The 19,579-nt window shown below is 40.6% G+C and overlaps 1 protein-coding gene across 1 annotated transcript; it reads left to right on the top strand.

The window, feature by feature from the left end:
• Positions 1 to 17,181: 17,181 nt before the first annotated feature.
• lepa (leptin a) lies at positions 17,182 to 18,775 on the top strand. The gene is made up of 2 exons (XM_076300108.1): positions 17,182 to 17,432; positions 17,891 to 18,775. The coding sequence occupies exons 1-2, from the start codon at positions 17,295 to 17,297 to the stop codon at positions 18,245 to 18,247; spliced, it is 495 nt and encodes a 164-aa protein (XP_076156223.1). The 5' UTR covers positions 17,182 to 17,294; the 3' UTR covers positions 18,248 to 18,775.
• The last annotated feature ends 804 nt before the right edge of the window (positions 18,776 to 19,579 follow it).

Below are 19,579 nucleotides of genomic sequence, written 5' to 3'. Positions count from 1 at the left end.
ATGTGTGTGTATGTGTATGTGTATGTGTGTGTGTGTGTGTGAGAGAGAGTGAGAGAGAGAGAGAGAGAGATGCTCTTAAAATAACCAACTGAGTCGTGATCAACTCGCCCTTGAATATCATGCATTGAGAGGTAGAAAAGGAAAAGAGAAACAAAATCAGATGAGGGGTTATGGATTGATACAAATAGTCCCTCGCGCCATCCGTCGCTCGAGTTTGAATTAATGTGTGGCTATTTTTAGCTTGCGCGTGTTTCCAGGGGAAACCTAATGACGCAATGACGTCAATGCAGGTCAATAGCTGACTGGAGGAATGGAGCGCTTCCATTAGATTTTGCAGTATTTTCATACACGGAGAAAGAAGCCTAAAATGGATGTATTTTTTTAAAAAAATCTGCAGTGTGCTGGTTTAGCAGTAGATCTGCATGAACCATCCTGTCATTGCATCTAAAAAAACGTCAATATCTTCAGATCGCGTTTCTCGAATTGAACAAGATTTTGTGAAACACCTTTCACGAACTATCATCTGGAGTAGGCTAATGGTGTCTGGATGAAAGCAAGAGAAACGTTCCGCTGGTTTAGGTAGGCTACCTGCTGAAATCTCTCTAGAGAATTTTTTTTTTCGCGAGATGCGTGATGTGGCAGAACCATTGAGAATTCTCCCATGGTTTTTCTGTCTGAACGTCAGTGGGTTCCGACTGAAGAACGTTGGCTTTTTCACATAGGAAACCTGTAAAGCCAGAGACGAACCCGCTATCACAAGGAAAAGGTAATGTCAAGACATTGCATTCGAAAATAAGATCCCTTTTACTTTTTACTTGATGGAAATGCTAATGAATTGATCACGAGTGGAGAATAAATGTGTGATTGCACGTGTCACGTCTTCGCATCAAGCTTAGTAGGAACGCTCACGTATTTGCCGATGTTAGACTAATTGTGTTTAGTGTAAATGAAATGGCATTTGCAGCGGAATAGAAGTTGTGTTGTTTAGATTGTGGCTGCAGGTGAATAAAGCAGTCCAAAGCTCGGCGCCATGTACACGAAGCCCAGGAGCAATCACCGTCTCAGCTGAAGATGAAATATTGATTTCTTTTGTTGAAGTTTTATCCATTACTGCATGTGCTTGAAAGGGGGATTATTGTGTTCACGCATTTGCGGACCTCATTGTACACCTGATAACCATTCCATCCAAATGCTTTCCTATCCACTGAAAAGTCTTTACGACGGCATTTGTTGCCTCTGTTGTTCAGCTTCCAGTTTTTTGTTGTTTTGTGTGTGTGTGTGTGTGTGTGTGTGTGTCTGTTTGCCTTTATGTATATATATAGATATATATAGAGAGAGGGAGAGAGAGCAAGAGAGAGAGAGAGAGAGAGAGAGAGAGATTCCCTGAGCCTCCTACTTGACTGATGTCTGCAATAAAGCAGACAAACAGATAGGCACGTCTGTTTTTGAACAGATCATTTTTGCAGCTGTGCGTGTAATGCTATGGTGGCATGCCACATCGTTACGGCAATTGTTTTAAATGTTTAAGTACAAGTAGTTGAAAAGACAAAACGGAGAGTGAGTGAATGAAATATCTCATCTACAGGTGATACTGTAATGGCGTCAATTTCAGTGTCCCAACCGTACTATCCACATGGTCATGTTTTTTTTTTCTTTGGCCGTAGTTTGAAATGTAGGGCGTTCCCCACACTGCGGGCGGGAGTTGGGCTTCAGAACCACGGACAGCTCTCCAACGCGCCCTTTCGCTCTTCTCCTCTCGCTCAGTCCCTTGTTCAGCCCCACACATAAATGTTCAAGCTGTGTGTCATTTCGTTGAACCTATATGGGGATTACCATTATTTTTGACCACTTTGTGGACAGTGCATTTCATCTTCTTGGAAAATGTATTGTTTTGGTCTCGCAGGTAAAGGACTGAATGCAACGAAAGGTTCAGCTTTTCATTTGAAGTCTGGCATCAGACGAAGTAATCATTACTTTTGTCCCGCGTAATCCTCTTAATAAGAGGGACGATGCATGTAGTTTTGAACACAGCAAAACGATGATTTACTATGTCAGATATGGTCTTGTGACGCATGTGGTGATGTAAGTAAAACGGGCGGCTGTTGAAAGATGACCCGCTCTGTTGCAACATGATGCAATATGGAACCGCTTTTGTAGCTGCTTTTTGCATCCATTGGGTGAAAGCCGTCATCATTTACGTGCGGACTGCAAACACAAAATTATGGTTGATGACGTTAAATTGTTGTTTTGAGGACATTGTCAGTCTACAAACAAGGCCATTAAAGCGCGCGTGCGCGTGGGCGCGCGCGCTCACACACACTCACACACACAGGTTAGCACAGTTGATAAGACTTTAGCATCAGGCCTTTTTTCAGGTCTAATATAGTTACACCTAAAGTTAAGGTAGCAGGTCAGAGTCTGTTGCATTTCTTATTTGTTTAGTTTATTCCCTTCTTTTCATAAAAACACATATTACATACTTGGTGACCTACCTACATGTTTTATGTATTTTTTATTTGCATTAGTACATATTACAGTATATTAGTAATTATGTCACATCAGTGCAAAATATGGCACTATACATAATAGTGTAGTTTTCTTGCTTGAAACCTTTAATGTGCAAATGTACTTAAATACTGTTTATACTTCTTTTTTAACTAGATTACTTATCTTAACATCAAAGAAAGACCTGTCATCATGTATTGCTGTAGTCTGTTCAGTTAAAAAATCAGATTTAGGCTTCTACGAATCCAGTTGATATACAAATGATCATGATGAATTTTGTGTAAGGACTATTTATGACATAGGCCTTCTAAGTTTTCTTCCTTTTGATCTGTATATATCCTTGTTCTGGATTTTTTTGCAGTAAAAATCACCTGACGTCAGACAAGTTAGCTGATGCCTTAATATATATAGGCCACATTAACAAAATCTTTCCACTTTTACTTTTTTTAATTCTATGCATTTTGGTTTCACACCATTATACATTTCTTAAACATCTACATATCTTTAATTTATTTTGGGAGCAGTTAAAATGCTATCTTGCTTGTATTTGTGTCACAACAGCGATTTCTCCATAAATACCGTAGGCTAATGTGTATTTCTGTTGCAACCTTTTTTTCAATACACAGTGTATACCAGAATTTGTCTGTCTCAGGCTGTTTATCACATTGAGCTGAATATTTCAATATTAGTGGTTAATGCTACACACATATCATTCAATCATAGATTTCAGGCTATAGGTTTGGTGAATAAGTCAGCCCTTTCTGGGTTTTAGTCATAAAGTAGATCATCCTAGGGAAAAATACACAGCATTAATCAAACATATCTAATTAGTATGAATATGATCACTTCAACATAAATATACACACAACAACAGGTGACATTGGATAAAGCCAGTCCATTTGCCTTTACACTTTATTGGCCCTTTATTGTTTTTGCTTCATGTTTGTTGCTATCGTTCTCTTCCATTTCTGCTGCAGAAAAGTGTGTGCAGTAAAATGTGGAATGTGTGAAATGAGCCAACTGTTTTTTTGTCTTTTTTTGTGTTGTCTTCACAGTGCGCATGTGTTTATGTGGTTTCAGATGGCTGGCTGCTGTATCCCCGTCATTGTGTCTCCCACAGCCTTGTTTATTTGTCCCTGTCGGATCTTTTTGCGGTCTGGGCTTGCTGTTCCTTAACCAAATAGCCAGGAAGCCCTTACCCCAAAAAGTATCTGCTGGGGACCCTTCCATCAGAAAGTCCGTGGGCTGTCAGCTGGGCTCACATCACGGGTGGAGCTGAAACCCAGCAGTGGTGTGATTTACATGGCAAACACCCGTGCATACTGTGCCTCTCACGCGCACACATGCGCGCACACATGCACGCACACATACACACACACGCGCACACACACACACACACACACACACACACACACACACACACACACACACACACACACACACACACACACACACACACACACACACACACACACACACACACACACACACACACACACACACACACACACACACACACTCCTTGGGACCCATGCCAGGAGAGGTTCACACATGCTTGCATGCTTACGAGCCTAAGCACAGATATGTAAAAACACACCCAAACCGGTGTCTCGGTCACTCCCTCCTCAAACCACTCAAGTCAAATCATGGTGGATGGGTATCAAAATGCTTAAATGGTTTTAAGCAAGGATTTACACTCAGAAAAAAAAAATCTGCACATGTGAGATCTTAGTTGTGCGGGTGATATTTCTTTGTCCAGATACTGTGACAGTCATTGTATACATTTTCACATGTTTAAGACTTAATTGGTCTAAAGTGGTCCTAGCTTATACATTTTAACAAAATCATTCTTATTACAGTCTGTCCTCTAAAACATTTCCCCCCTACTAAAACCAACAAGGCCTGTTTGACCTGGCACAGGGGGGACCAGGCCGGTGAATGCAGAGCTGACTCTAAGAGGCAGGGGGAGAGGATGACCACCTGAGAGGGGAGGAGGTCCTGAAATCTAATTGACCACTCCTAATCAGGGTTTTCCACTCACAGGCATCGTGGCTGGGTGGGCCTCTCATATCTACATCTCTATGTCTGGACGTCCAGACTCCGTCTCCGTTTATGCCTGTGCACTGCTGATGTAGACTTTCCTTTTTTTAATCTTAATCATATTGTGTTATCTGTCTCATCTTAATTACTCTTAATGCAATTGATAGTGAACTCGTCACTTAGGCTGCATTGTCTAAAATGTATGTGTACACTATGTATGTGTGTGCTTTATATTGTCATGCTACCTTAAATGGAAAACAATTCAAAGGAAATACAGGTGTGTATTGATGAAAAATTTCATTGTTGTGATGTTTCCATTTGGGTGCCGTTGAGATATTCCTATTTTTGTCAAACAGTGAAGAAATGATCATCCTTATCCACGCAGTGACACATTTCAAATGCATCTATCCGATAGATTCACATTTATAAATCATGATGACTTTATTTTATTAACTGGTTCTGTTATGATACACATTATTTTCCAAGTGTGGAGTTGTGGAAAAGATAAATCAATGGCAAGCCTTTTATCTGCATTTAGATATCACAAGACGGATTTCCCATTAAAACATTTATGCATTTTGCACACATTGAAATTGCATGATGAACATGTCATTGCATGTTACATTTTTATTGTATATTTCATGAACATGTATTAAATATATTCTGAAAATCAGTCTGCTCTTTGGCTCTTCTCTCCGCCCCCCACCCACCCACCGTGCGCTGCTTCGCTGCATGAGCACCAACTACAAAAATACACCACTAGATGGCGACTTGCTGCCGTAAAAAAAAATTAAGGATGCATTGAGTTTTGTTATGAGTGGGATTTGGAGTGCCTTCTGTGAGATATTGCTATTAGTGGCTTTGTATAAGATTTGTTTCACTTTTCAAACTTCTAAATACCAGGACAGAACATTAGTCAGCTGATAGATGATGTGTGCTACATGCAACCAGAGGGTGGCAGCACAGTTACACTAATAATACATAACGTTTTGCAGAACTCTCTTTCTTTCTCTCTCTCTCTCTCTCACACACTGTGTGTGTGTGCATGTACATTTACATTTACATTTATTCATGTAGCAGATCCTTTAATCCAAAGCGACTTCAGAGAATAACATTCAAGCTACAGTGCAGGGGAGACCTTGAATAACTACTGCATCTGCCAACACTATTAGTAGAGGATACGAGTGCTGACATTATATAGGTGCTGGTCATATAATTAGAATATCATGAAAAAGTTGATTTATGTCAGTAATTCCATTCAAAAGGGAAACTTATAATATATTCATTCATTACACACAGACTGTGATATATTTCAAATGTTTATTTCTTTTCATTTTGATGATTATAACTAATTAAAATCCCAAATTCAGTATCTCTTTATATTACTTAAGACCAATACAAAAAAAGTTTTTTTTAGAAATGTTGGCCCACTGAATAGTATGAACATGAAAAGTATGAGCATGTACAGCATGCAATACTTAGTTGGGGATTCTTTTGCCTGAATTACAGCAATGCGGTGTGGCATGGAGTCGATCAGTCTGTGGCATTGCATTGCTCAGGTGCTATGAGAGCCCAGGTTGCTCTGATAGTGGCTTTCAGCTCTTCTGCATTGCTGGGTCTGCAGCAGCAGTCCAGTTCTTTTTGTCTTTAGCTCAGGCGAGATGCTTCTGACGCTGTCTCTTGTTTAAGAGGCTTGACACAAGGAATGTGAGAGCTGAAACCCATGTCTTGCATACGTCTGTGCGTGGTGGTTCTTGAAGTACTGACTCCAGATGCAGTCAACTCTTTGTGAATCTCCCCCACATTTTTGAATGGGTTTTGTTTCACAATCCTCTCCAGGGTGCGGTTATCCCTATTGCTTGTACACTTTTTTCTACCACATCTTTTCCTTCCCTTCGCCTCTCTATTAATGTGCTTGGAGCTCTGTGAACAGCCAGCCTCTTTAGCAATGACCTTTGTGTCTTGCCCTCCTTGTACAAGGTGTCAATGGTCGTCTTTTGGACAACTGTCCAGTCAGCAGTCTTCCCCATGATTGTGTAGCCTACAGAACTAGACTGAGAGACCATTTAAATGTGTTTTTAAGTGTTTTGAGTGTGGCACCAGGTGTCTTCAATATTGAACCTTTTCACAATATTCAATTTTTTTGAGATACTGAATTTGGGCTTTTCATTAGTGGTCAGTTATAATCATCAAAATTAAAAGAAATAAACACTTGAAATATATCAGTCAGTGTGTGGAATCAATGTACACATTAAACAAGTTTCACTTTTTGAATGGAATTACTGAAATAAATCAACTTTTTCATGATATTCTAATTATATGACCAGCACCTGTAAGTACAGTGCTAGTCAAAGTGTGGTAGGAGAGAAAGTGGTAGAAGTAGGAGGTAGAAGAGGAAAGGAAGGGAAGTGCATGGTAGGTGTGTTAGGTTGTTGGAAGTGTTAGGAGAGGAAGTATCCTTGGAAGAGTTGGGTCTTCAAGAGCTTTTTGAAGAAAGAGGGACTCCTGCTCTGGTGGCACTTGGTAGTTTGTTCCACCATCGGGGACCACAAATGAAAATAGTCTGGATTGTCGTGCGTGTAGAGGCGGCAATGCCAGATGACGGTCCTTGAAGGAGCGCAGCAGCTGAGGGATGACAGAAGCCTTTATCAGAGCACTTTGGGTGCAGACCAAGCAATCACTTTGTATGCAAGCATGAGTGACTTGAATTTGCTACAGGCGACCAGTGGAGCTCAATAACCAGTGGGGTAACGTGTGCATTTTTTCGGTTGATTGAAGACCAGATGGGCTGCAGCATTCTGGACCATCTGTAGCGGTTTCACCGTGATAGCCAGGGTAGGATTAGGGCGTTGCTGTGGTCAAGGTGTGAGATAACCATGGTCTGTATCAGCAGCTGGGTGGGTTGGGCATGTATGTGAACCCTGTGTGGTGATGTTAATAAGACCATTTGTTTGGTATGGTTGTGCAAATATAATATATAACATAATTAGCAGTAATGAACATTGTTTGGTTTTGATAGAAGTTCAATAGCCATGTGTAATAGTCTGGTTGTAAATGTTCAGTCCTCTTTACCCTAACACATGACCCGCGTGTGCATTGCCTTGATTGGGGAAAATCATTCACAAACAAGGCCTTCTCATTACATGCCCCCTTGTACTGCCTGGTTGGAAGCTGCTAGTCTAACATCTTTTTGTTCTCCCTGCAAAACAAATAGGAGTCTTCTATTACAAGGTTGTTGAAAGTGTTTGAAAACACTAAATAGTTGGTGCATGCCTCAGATTTCTAAACCTATCAATCTAGCTTTGTGAAAAAGTGGTGTGTGAACTTCTTGCACTCTGTATATGGGGAATGGACCTTGTAATACCCAACAAATCAGAAAAAGAGGGCACCAAACCAATCAGTGTAATATCCTACCTGTCAATCACGACACTGTTAAGGCGTTACATAAACAGGAGAGGGAGACTGTGGAGGACGCTGAAGTGGACAAAGGTGGGTGGCCAAACTGCTCCATGAACTAAATTTCCAAGAAGCCCACTGCCTCAGTTGTTGACCTCTAAGAGTCTCTCTCACAGAGAGTCAGCAGAGCTGCAATGAAGACACAGTTAACAACATCCAGTAAAACTCCAAGCACTATCAGAACATGCGACAGTACAATACATTTTATCAGCCATTTAATCATACAAAATAATCCCATTACATAATGGGAATAATTCAGATTTAACCATTAAATTAATGAAGTTAATGTTTTAGCTAATAGCCGTATCCCCCAATGCTTCAGTGAGCTGACGTATGTGATTGTGAGAGTATTTAGTGTGTGTGGTGGCAATCGAAATTAATGTGCATACAAGAGTAATGTGCATACAAGAGTATCTTGAGGAATTCTAAGATGTTTTTAATTAGTGAGTGAAAGCCCATTTGGGAAACTGATCCAGACATTCCTCACTCTCACCTGGCTTCATCAAATATGCATGCAGTAGAAACATGAGAGCCAAGCTTGTACGCCTCTATGTGTGTGTGCATGCATGTGTGTGTGTGTGTGTGTGTGTGTGTGTGCGTAAGTGTTTGTTTGCGTGCGGTGGAGTCCTAGAATACTTGGGACGAAGCCTCCATTTAAGATGTCTGACTCATCGCAACCCATAAGTCATACGGCACACCACACGAATGGCATCTTTAATTCATGAGCTTTTCACTTTCCTGTAGCCTACTCACACACCCAGTCACTTTCCTGCACTCACATTTTCATGATTAGTAACCTCTATTTACAGGGAATTCAGTCTGTGTGTATGTCTGTCTGTCTGATTCTTTTGTCTGTCATTCTCTTTTCTGTCTGCTATTTTTGTTCACTGTTTTTCCTTATTAATGTTTATCATAATATAGTATGTGAACCTCTTGAGAAATAAAGACCAAGCAAATAAAAAAAAAAACACCATAATAAACTTCTAATGGCAGTTAGAAGGCTGTTAGGAGAAAAAAGCTGTAGTGCGTATAATGAAGTTGTTGAATATATTCAAAACACATAACATGAATATTCTGAATGGTATTCTAGCTGGAACACAGGCCTTTTACCACTGACTGATACAGTATATATTACTTACACATATTATACAAACACATAGATATTAACATTCCCCCTCATAGATACACACACACACACACACACACACACACACACACACACACACACACACACACACACACACACACACACACACACACACACACACACACACACACACACACACACACACACACGGACATGCGCACGCACACACACACACACACACTAAGTAAGATGGGTTCATAAACACAATCATACTTTATTAAACATTTGGCATATTTGTGCATGTTAGACCAAATCAAATGTAGATAGATAGATAGATAGATAGATAGATAGATAGATAGATAGATAGATACTTTATTGATCCCCAGGGGAAATTCAAGGTCTCAGTAGCATACAGACAACACACATTCACTAACAGCAGAAAAAAGTAATTAAAAGTATATAATATAAAAAACACAACTAAGCAATAAGGACAGTAGAAGATAAAGAATATACTAAATATACTAAAATACAAACTACTAAATAACACTTAATCTAAATCAATTCTAAAAACAGTATCCACATAGTGGGTGATTAATCAATCAAGAGGCACTTGCAATGACTGAGGCAGGGACTGAGCCTGTGATTCTCTGTGCGTAGTAAGGTAAGGTAAGGTGCTCTGTGTGAGTGAGTGTCATGGTGATGGTGCAAATGAGTAAGTGTAACAGTGCAAGAATAAAGTCTATATATATATATATATTAAGATAATATTAATATATACTATATTAAGAAAGGTATAAGTGTGGCCACAGTTCGGCTGTGGCATGGAGGGAGGGGTTATGCATATGTGCTAATATAGCACGCAAACAGTGAGGCAGAAAGACAGTGGTTAAAAGTGGCTAGTGGACAGACAGTATCCAAACATGGAGGGGGTGAAGAGGCAGACAGACTATGCGGAGAAGTCTATCTCTTCTCTTCCCTTAAGTGAAGCATTGAACAGTTCAATGGCCCTGGGGACAAATTACTTCCTCAGTCTGTCTGTTGTGCAAGGCAGTGAGCGAAGTCTCCAGCTGATCAGGCTCTTCTGCTTTCCAATAGTGCTGTGGAGTGGATGACACTCATTGTCCAAGATGTTGATTAGTTTGGTCAATGTCCTTTTGTCAGATATTGAAGTGATGCACTCCAGTTCAGCTCCCACTACAGAGCCAGCTTTCCTTACCTGCCTGTCAAGTCACCCCGCATCCTTCTTCTTTGTGCTTCCTCCCCAGCATACCACTGCATAGAAGAGGACGCTGGCAACAACAGACTGGTAGAACATCCTGAGGAGCTTGCTGCACACATTGAAGGAGTGCAGCCTCCTCAGGAAGTACAGCCTGCTCTGCCCTTTCTTGTAGAGTGTGTCAGTGTTGGCTGACCAGTCCAGTTTATTGTCCAGGTGGAGACCCAGATACTTGTAGGTGCTTACCACCTCCACATTGACCCCATCATGGAGACTGGTAGCAGAGTGGGATTAGACCTGCGGAATGTATGTGGAGATTGTCCACAGGCGAACACAAAAGCTAAGGACATGGACTTATTCTTCTCATATACTTAGGTTGTGTTGGCAACTATACTTAGATGATACTCAACTTTACTTTTCTGTCCCTCCTGATAACTCAAATTTCTGCATGCCGCAACAACTCAGTGTCTCCAAAACTAGGCTTCTGGTATTCCTACCTAAAACAGCTATTCCCCAACAGATCCAGCTTGATTGACCCCAGCTAGAACAATACTTAATTTGTCTAAGTATCACAATTGATAGCCAAATACATTTCTCTGAGCTTATAGCCTCACTCACAATAACAAGTCAGTTTATCCTATACAATATTTGTAAGATCAGACCTTATATAAAACACAATTTGCCACACTTCTTGTGCATGTCATGGTTTCTTCCAAACTGGACTATTACAATTCATTGTTAGCTGGCCTACCTGCTTGTGTAGTGAGACCGTTACAGATTATTCAAACAGCGACATGTCTGGTCTTAAATCAGCCAAAGAAGATACACTTATTAACTCCTCTGCAAGTTACTCTTCATTAGCTCATAGCAGCCACAATTAAATTAAATTAAATTCCCTCACTCTGGTCTATGGCATCTGCTAAGAACTACAAACATAAACACATATTGTGTGCTATAAGTGAAGTGAAGCTTGAGCAATTGGGGGGAGCAATTGGACATCTCTAAAATTCTTGACATACCACAGTCTATGCTTACGTCTAATAAAAACAAGGTTTCTAAAAATACTCATATTGCCCAAGTGGGCAACACCCACTAGGTAAGAGTGACTAACAAAAATAGAAATGGATGTTTGGTTTGCACATCTGCTTCATATCTTTTTCTCTTTAGCATGTATTTATTTATTTATTTTTAACTCAGTCGATTTTAAATGGGAATTCAACATTCCTGGCCTCTTAGAGGCTAGATTTCCCAACACATTGTTTCATTCCCCCCCCCCTCTCTCTCTCTCTCTCACTCTCTCCCTTCATCATCTATTGCCAAAAGACACAGACTTTCTGAGCCAACACTCTCCATCAGGCACTAAATGCCTGAGCTTCACACCACTGTAAAAAGCCATTCGATCCCGACCCACCAACATCTCAAGAGGAAGGGAAACACTCATAAAAACAAATACTGCAGAGAGTTCCGATACAAACCAAGCTTGTCACCTCAAACTGATTGTAAATCAGATCTCCGGTAAGACCAAAGGCTCCTTTGGGAGCATATATATACAATAAGAAATTAATTTATTCACACTTACAGTAAATCAGTTAGGCTGAAAGCTTCTGCCAATTTGCCAAAGTCGTGATAAAATTATTACTCACTGGGTTGATGTGTTCATCTTAAGTTCTGCAACTCCATATTAGGGTTTATATTTCCCTGTTCATCTATGATGGTGAAAGACAGACGTCAGAGATAAGAGAGTTGGTATGGATCACTGTAAGTTTTGGGAAATCAGTGGATATCGTCTCCTAACTGCGTGACAAAAAATAATTGATGGCCTCCCTGAATCCTAGGCTGAGTGCGTCGTCCAGTCCTTGCTCTTACGCACTCACACAATCCCAGGGGAGCTAAAGAAAACTTCGCTGTTAGGAAAGGCAGGAAACACACACACACACACACACACACACAATTGCATGTGCAGCCTGACTCTGCATGTACCTCTGAGACAATACAAGAACCTGCTCCCAAAATAGTAACACGATCACATAACTGCATATTTCTCCCATTTTCAAAGTTGGGTTCCAGTAAGCTTCACATTTACCATAACTGACCAAGCAGGTATGAGCTGGAAAGATTATAGGGAGTAACTTGTTGACCATTTACTGGCTCATAGACTTTTCTGCAAACACATGCACACAAGGGTAGACTTTTCTGCAAGCACATGCACATACTTGCACACACAAAAACATTTCCAGTTACCCACATACACAAATTTGAGTGTTTTTGTTCGTGTAGGCCTGTGTTTATGATGTGCATGTGTACATATGAGTTTGCCTGTGTTTGTGCGCATTTGGGGAAGTGTATGTCTTTCAGTGTGTACAAGTATGGCTGAGTGTATGGCAGAGATAGAAGTTAGTGACATTGAAAATTCCCATCTAGTCCATTAGTTTGATGGCATGATCTTCTGGTGGAACTGGGCCTGCACTGAAGGGTTCTCTGTAGATGATCTAATCTGATAGGGGCAACTATTTGGAAAGTACAACTGCCACTCATCCCCTGAGAGTGTGTGTTTGTGTGTGTGTGGGGGGGGGGGGTCTGTATATATATATATTTTTTTTTTGTTTTGTTTGTTTTTTTGAAAAAATTGTCATGATTAAATTGTTGGTTAACATTTTTGTGTTTTCTGAAAAATCTGGAAAAAAAAAGACTTATGCTATTATTTTCAGAAGGTGACGACGTGTTTCTTCTCCGGGGAAGAAGAAACAGGAGAGCAGTTTTTTTAACCGTTCTCAGATGGCTGCAAACCTGTTTGAAATAATTTGGACGAGGGTACATGCAAAATCACTCCCCTCCAAGATTACTGGAGAGCTCACTGGTTCTCTTCCCAGCAGTCCTGTTAAAGTGGTCATGGAGCGAGAAGGTCAGAGGTCATGTTGTAACCATGGCAACGAGAACCAGAAGGGCAAGACGGCACATGCATTAAAGATGCGGATCAGTTCTCCCAGTTTGACGTGACAACATAATGTGTGAAGGAAAGGGGCAGGGAGGGAAAGGGGCAATGGGAGGGAGAGGGGCAATGGGAGGGAGAGGGGCAATGGGAGGGAGAGGGGCAATGGGAAACTTCAATAATCACAGAGCATCTGCAAGGTGACCGGTGAGTCACAGATCCGGGAATACCCGTTTAAAGAGACTCCTCATTTAATTATGAATTCACATGACCATATATGCACATTCACATTTATACTCACCACACAGAATCCACACTTTTTCTGCACAGAAACATCCAAAACATTTATAAAAGCTCTAAAAGGATATGTTGTTTATGTGTTTTTTATATTTTTGTATGATGTGGATGCAAAGGTTTCAGTTGTTAAATGATTTGTGGCAAGCTGAGGTAAATAGGGTGGTAACAATGCAACTACGCCACCCTGGGAATCTCACCCAGGGAAATGTTTGAACTTATTACAGTCAAAAAGGCACTCAGGTTCGTTAACTGAGAGAGAGCATGAGACGTGGTTTCATCCAAACAAAATTAATTTATTAACAAATGTATTAAAACACAAACAATCGACACAATTCTCATTCACACCAGACATACAATAAGGGAGGGAGGACGACAGGGATGACTGGAGCTGAGGCCTACCTGTGGAACACACACACACACACACACACACACACACACACACACACACACACACACACACACACACACACACACACACACACACACACACACACACACACACACACACACACACACACACACACAATGGTTAAGACACAGCACGTGTTTCATGTGAGCACATGAAAGTTTCACGTGAGCACATGAAACTAAACTTTAGATTATATTTTGCTCATGTCCCCTTAGGGGCTCCATACAAAATAGTTAATAAAGTAACAAATAGGGCACTGGTTATCCGCAGCCTTGAGAAGGGCATGCCAGTGACAAATCAATTAGAAAGAAATAAACAGGACACAGCACAATAATACAGAACATTGAGAAGGTGAGCTGGTTCAACACCTTAACAGAAATACAGTTACTAATTGAAATAACTCATTCATCCAACACGTAACGGTCACGGACACACACACACAGACACACACACACACACACACACACACACACCCTAAAGAAACAGATAACAGCAAACAACAAGCAACAAGACGCTAACCAGCAAGGTGCAAGCTACAATCACATTGTATAGCCATGTATAAACAAATAAGCAGTGCAGGTGACGCAATGCTGCAGGAATCTGTGTGGTCTCAATGCAGGCACATTTCTTGTAGGCAAAGCAGTAGTGGTTAAGTAAGAGAACTAGTAGTTCCCTGTCCAGCTTTAGGCTACAAAACCCCAACTCCAGTCTCAGTGGGTAGAATTTGCCTCTGCTATCCAGACAATTAGGCTACGCAAGACAGCCTACATAGCAGCAACTGCCGCCAACAAGGGTTGGACGAAAAGGGGAGAATCAGAATCCACAGGCAGGCTATGCGAGTGGCGGAAATCAGGTGAGCAGGAACCAAGTCAGAAGGGCGGTCACCAAGCTTATGTACAAGAGCCACATGGGAAGTAATTAGTGTGGGTAAGCCTACTAATCGAGGGGAAATATTCTATTCTGCTACAGAATCAAAGACAGGAGCATAGGCGTAGTGTAAAGTCTGTGGACGTCCAGGCTTTTTCTCCTTTATCAGCTATTGGTTTTTTATACTTGCATGGGCAGAAACCAGGCACTGAGCTGCACTGATGTTTGTTCTTCTTTACACTTCTCTCATCTTCTCAAAGGAATTCTAGATCTCATTCATAGTGACCATTGGGTCCTTGGTTACCTGTCTGACCAAGGCCCTTCGTACCGAATCTAGGAAGACTGTTGGTTGTTCCAAACTTTTTCCATTTTAGAATGATGGAGGCTACCGTGCTCTTGGGCACTTCCAATGCTGCAGAAATGTTCTTGTACCCTTCCCCAGATCTGTGTCTTCACACAACCAGTCTCGCAGGTCTACGGACAACTCTGTCGACCTTGTGTCTTGGTTTTCACTCTGACATACACCATCAACTGTGAAAGAGATGTGTGCCTAATAATGTCCATTGAATTAATTTAGGCACAGGTAGACTCTAATCAAGTTGTAGAAGCATCTCAAGGACCATTGATAGAAGTAGGATGCACCAGAGCTCAATGGCAAGTGTCATAACTAAAGGTGTGAATACTAAGTATAAGTCTTATAAATGGAATATTTCAGTCTTTTATACATTTACAAAACACTCCAAACACTAGCTTTTTTGTGGGGTGTTGGAGTATTATGTGTAGATTGATGAGGAAAAAATAAATAATCTAAGATGAGTCTGAAACATGACAAAATTTGGAAAAAGTGAAGAGCTGTGAAAACTTTCCGTATGCACTGTATTACTGAAGGGATACACAAGCAAGCCGCATGTTCTAGCACAGAAAGCATGTGTGTGTGTGTGTGTGTGTGTGTGTGTGTGTGTCAGGGAGGTGTGTTTTGTTGACATCGCTTCAGCGCCATGGGGCAACATGGGGAGCTGAGCTTTAGATGATTCACTGATGAGTCAACAGCTATCAGCTATATAAGAGAGAGCCCTACTGATGGAGCCTATAAGGTTGACACAAGCCCTCCACCTCTGAGGTAAGTCCCACTCACTCTCTCCTCTCCTCTCCTCTCCTCTCCACCCCACTTCACTCTACTCTACTTTACAACTCAGCTCAGATGCTCGTCTAAGGTGCCATGGTTACTATATCAGGGAGTTCAGGTGCCAAGATGAGTCAGGAGGATTTGACATGAGGCTATTGGTAGTTCACTGTTCATTGAAGACAGTGCTTTTGAGATAATACTTGAACTGACCATCGCAATATTAGGTTGAAGTACAGTTGAAATGATTTATATGTGTTATTGTTGTTGTTCCTGCCTATGATTATGCCATGGAAGCTGTTGTTGTTTTTTCCTTTGTTTTTTGGAAGGTATTTTAAAATGTAGGCAGTTGAGAAAGCGGATTCCTTTTCTTTATATAATCTAGTGCGATAAATCAGATATAAAATATCAGTTGTCCAGTATCTCCAGTATCCTTTGCAACCTAATGCTAGAGACTGTGATGAGGCTGAAATGAGAAGACTACTGAGAATGATGTCAGCAAAGAAAATAAGTATTGCCTCAGGATCACATAGTAATGGTAGAAGAAGAAGATGAATAATTCACTTAATTCAAAATGTCAACATTCATTATATGTCCCATTATAATCCAATGATTTAGAAATGAGAGTGTTTACAAATAAGATGACATTACATTGTGCTAATAGTGAGAGAAAGTGGAATAGAACATTATGTCCAATATTCCAATATGTGGTTCAATGTTCTGCATTATGTCCAATATTCCAATATGTGGTTTAATGTTCTACATTTCTCATTAGTGGGTCACTTTGATACTAAAAGTATGATTCTATGTAATAACTGTATGATATCTGTAGTGTCCCTGTGTATATCAGTGTGTGACTGTATTTAGAGATAAGCAGGAATATTATGACTTTGCAGTGTTTCACTGTTCTGCATGGCTGCGTCAGTAGCTATCTGCTCCGGATTGCCAGGTTGCCACTAATCACAGTCTGATTCAGTGTAGTCCACGTGAGATGGGATGACCAACGCCATCTCCCGTCAGCCTGGAAGGATACTTAAACTCTAACTATTTCCTTGTCTAATTAGAGCAGCTGATGGATCTTTAGGTGAAGTCATGCTGTCTCTCCCTTGATGCGCATCATTGTAAATAAACTCTGTTCCTGATTTTTCATACTATTGGTCTGACTGGGTCTCAATTAAATCTATGGTATCACAATTACCATCAATAGTATTGTTACAAGTTACTTTAAAGTGAAAATGTCTGTCAGGTCAGGTTGTGTTTTCATGAACAGTGTGTATCCAGCAGAGGAAAGTATAACATGAATGTTTTTCTCTCTTCTCAGGTATTATATTGCTGTAGTCACAGACACCTACAAGCCAAGGAACAATGCTTAGTTCTTTCACCCTGCTCTTGCCCTCTCTGCTGGCGGTGCTGCTAACATGCCATGGAAAGCCTTTGCCAGTAGAAAATATGAAATATCAAATACGTCAAACCAGCAAAATAATTAAATCTCTTATCGAAGAGGTAAGACCATGATCTAAAAGACATCCCATACTTTTAATAGCTCATAATTAGCATATTCTTTGATGTGCTTTGGGTGGATTGACAATGGCAAAATTGTAGCATGAGGTAGATGTGTATTTCTTGAAGGAAATACCTGAGCTTGCAAAGCTGTAAGAGTAGACAACTGAAGTTGTCAGGTAGAAGCACATAGAATGCAACGGTAAAAGAGACAGATTGTTTTGCTTAGCACCACAGTCGCTGGGTCTCACACAGTCTTCTAAAATTCAGCAAGAAATGCTAGCATTTTTTACTCTTTTTCATGCATATGCAAATTGTTTTGTATCTCCTGTTAATACATATTTTCCATCGTGCTGTGCATTGTCCACAATTATATGCATTTTTTAATTAAAATGCTGACTTTTCCAGACCATTATATGTATTTGCCTCAGGACACTGACCTTTCATATCTTATCCCACAGTACCCCATATCCCAAAGACTCAGTTTCGAGCTCTCAGACGTGGTCCCGGGTACCAAGCCCATCCAGGGCCTGGGGTCAGCTATCGATTCCCTGATGGCCTTTCGGAGGATTGTGGACAGCCTGTGGGGTCCCAAATCGCAGCTATCCGTGGACCTCAGCACACTCCGTGGCCACCTGGAGAGGGAGATGGCATCCCTGCAGTGCCCTGCCAGGACGCCAAGCTCATTCCAGGACTTGGACCTCTTCCTGAAGGACAACCGAACCTACAGCCTCACTTTGTGTCCGGCAGTTCTGCAAAGGCTTAAGAACTACATGAACAATCTCCTGCTGAGTCTGGATACAGTTAAGACATGTTAAACACAGCTGGCATGTGACAAATGCATTTTTATTTTAATAATATTATGATATTATGATATTTAAATTATTTATTTTGTGTTTTATTTTTTAAATGTTTTACAAACGTATTGTAACAGACTGTTGTCTAGGAGTTCAGTTCAGATCTTACAGGTCAGTACAGGGGGAAGGGAGCTAACTGTTAGACCTCACTCCCTTTTCATGGTAATAAGGATGGACCAATACACATCATTAAGTTATCATCGTAGACTGTCACAATCTTGTTATGCTCTTTTGCACATTGTGCTGGCACTATGTGAAAGGCAAGCTCAAATTCCAGGGGCGTGCAAAGGTATTGGCCAGCATATGAATGTACTCTATTTATGAATGCCTTCCTAAGTTCAGAAGACACACACCACACAATGTTGTCAAATTCATCATCAGTATTACTATTTTTTGTAGTCCTAAAACGTTTCAGGACATTTTGTATATTTCTGATATTTCTGATAAGACTTTATACAATTTGTTTTGTTCCACACCTTTTATAGCACATGGTTGCCTTTTTTCATACAAATAAATATATATTTTGTATGTATTTTCCATATATTATGTATTTATAAACAGTATTGTACAGGGTACAAAATAAAGCTGTTTTGTAAGTAATTTGGTGTGTTCATGACTTTGTTGGAATTACACAATTTAAGATTACACACAAAACATCCTGTACACAAACAGTCACATCTACATACCGGTAGATAAATGTTTGTCCATCCACCCCTGCAGTTTCTCCTTGACCCATCCATCCACTCACTATTTACAGTATACTTCTCGACCACAAAGATCCACATGCACACACTCCACACTTCATTAGAATACCACAGGCAATTTACCAGGTTATTTACTACATTCAAATTAAACTACACACATCTAGTGGCGGAGATAAACACATACACACACACTAACACACATATCCATATGCAGTCTCTCTCAGTCTTACATGCTGCTGTACTGACTGACTTCAGCTTTCACTGAGTCTGTGCGGTGATGTCAGTCTTTCCAGAAATCGGTCACAGCCCCCTGCCAGGAATTCTCAAGCCATTGATTTCTTCACAGCCAGGCTGACCTGATTGAACTTCATCAGAATTTCCCCTGTGACAAAATGTTTTATGAAAACAAATCACTAGCATGTGTGTATATATGTCTGTGGTTGCAAGTAAAACTGATTCTATAATGTATATACCTATAGACTACTCCATATGTTTGGACCGAAAAACTGAAGAATGTTTTTTCTTATTTGCTTTGTGCTTACTACCACATGACAAACTGTTCAATTTCTACCTAAAATGGGATTCATGT

The sequence above is a fragment of the Alosa pseudoharengus genome, unplaced genomic scaffold, assembly GCF_046254945.1.
Source record: "Alosa pseudoharengus isolate Yale_2024_CS ecotype anadromous, Long Island Sound unplaced genomic scaffold, YU_APseudo_1.1 YU_APseudo_1.1_scf_10, whole genome shotgun sequence".
NCBI classification, from domain to species: domain Eukaryota; kingdom Metazoa; phylum Chordata; class Actinopteri; order Clupeiformes; family Clupeidae; genus Alosa; species Alosa pseudoharengus.
Note: the sequence above shows the minus strand (reverse complement) of the source record. Positions and strands in the feature narration are given on the sequence as shown.

Bases quoted from the DNA above. Each gene is read 5' to 3' on its own strand.
- lepa (XM_076300108.1), top strand. From the start codon at position 17,295: ATGCTTAGTTCTTTCACCCTGCTCTTGCCCTCTCTGCTGGCGGTGCTG. The intron at 17,433-17,890 runs GTAAGACCATGA...CTTATCCCACAG, and splicing joins TTAAATCTCTTATCGAAGAG to TACCCCATATCCCAAAGACT.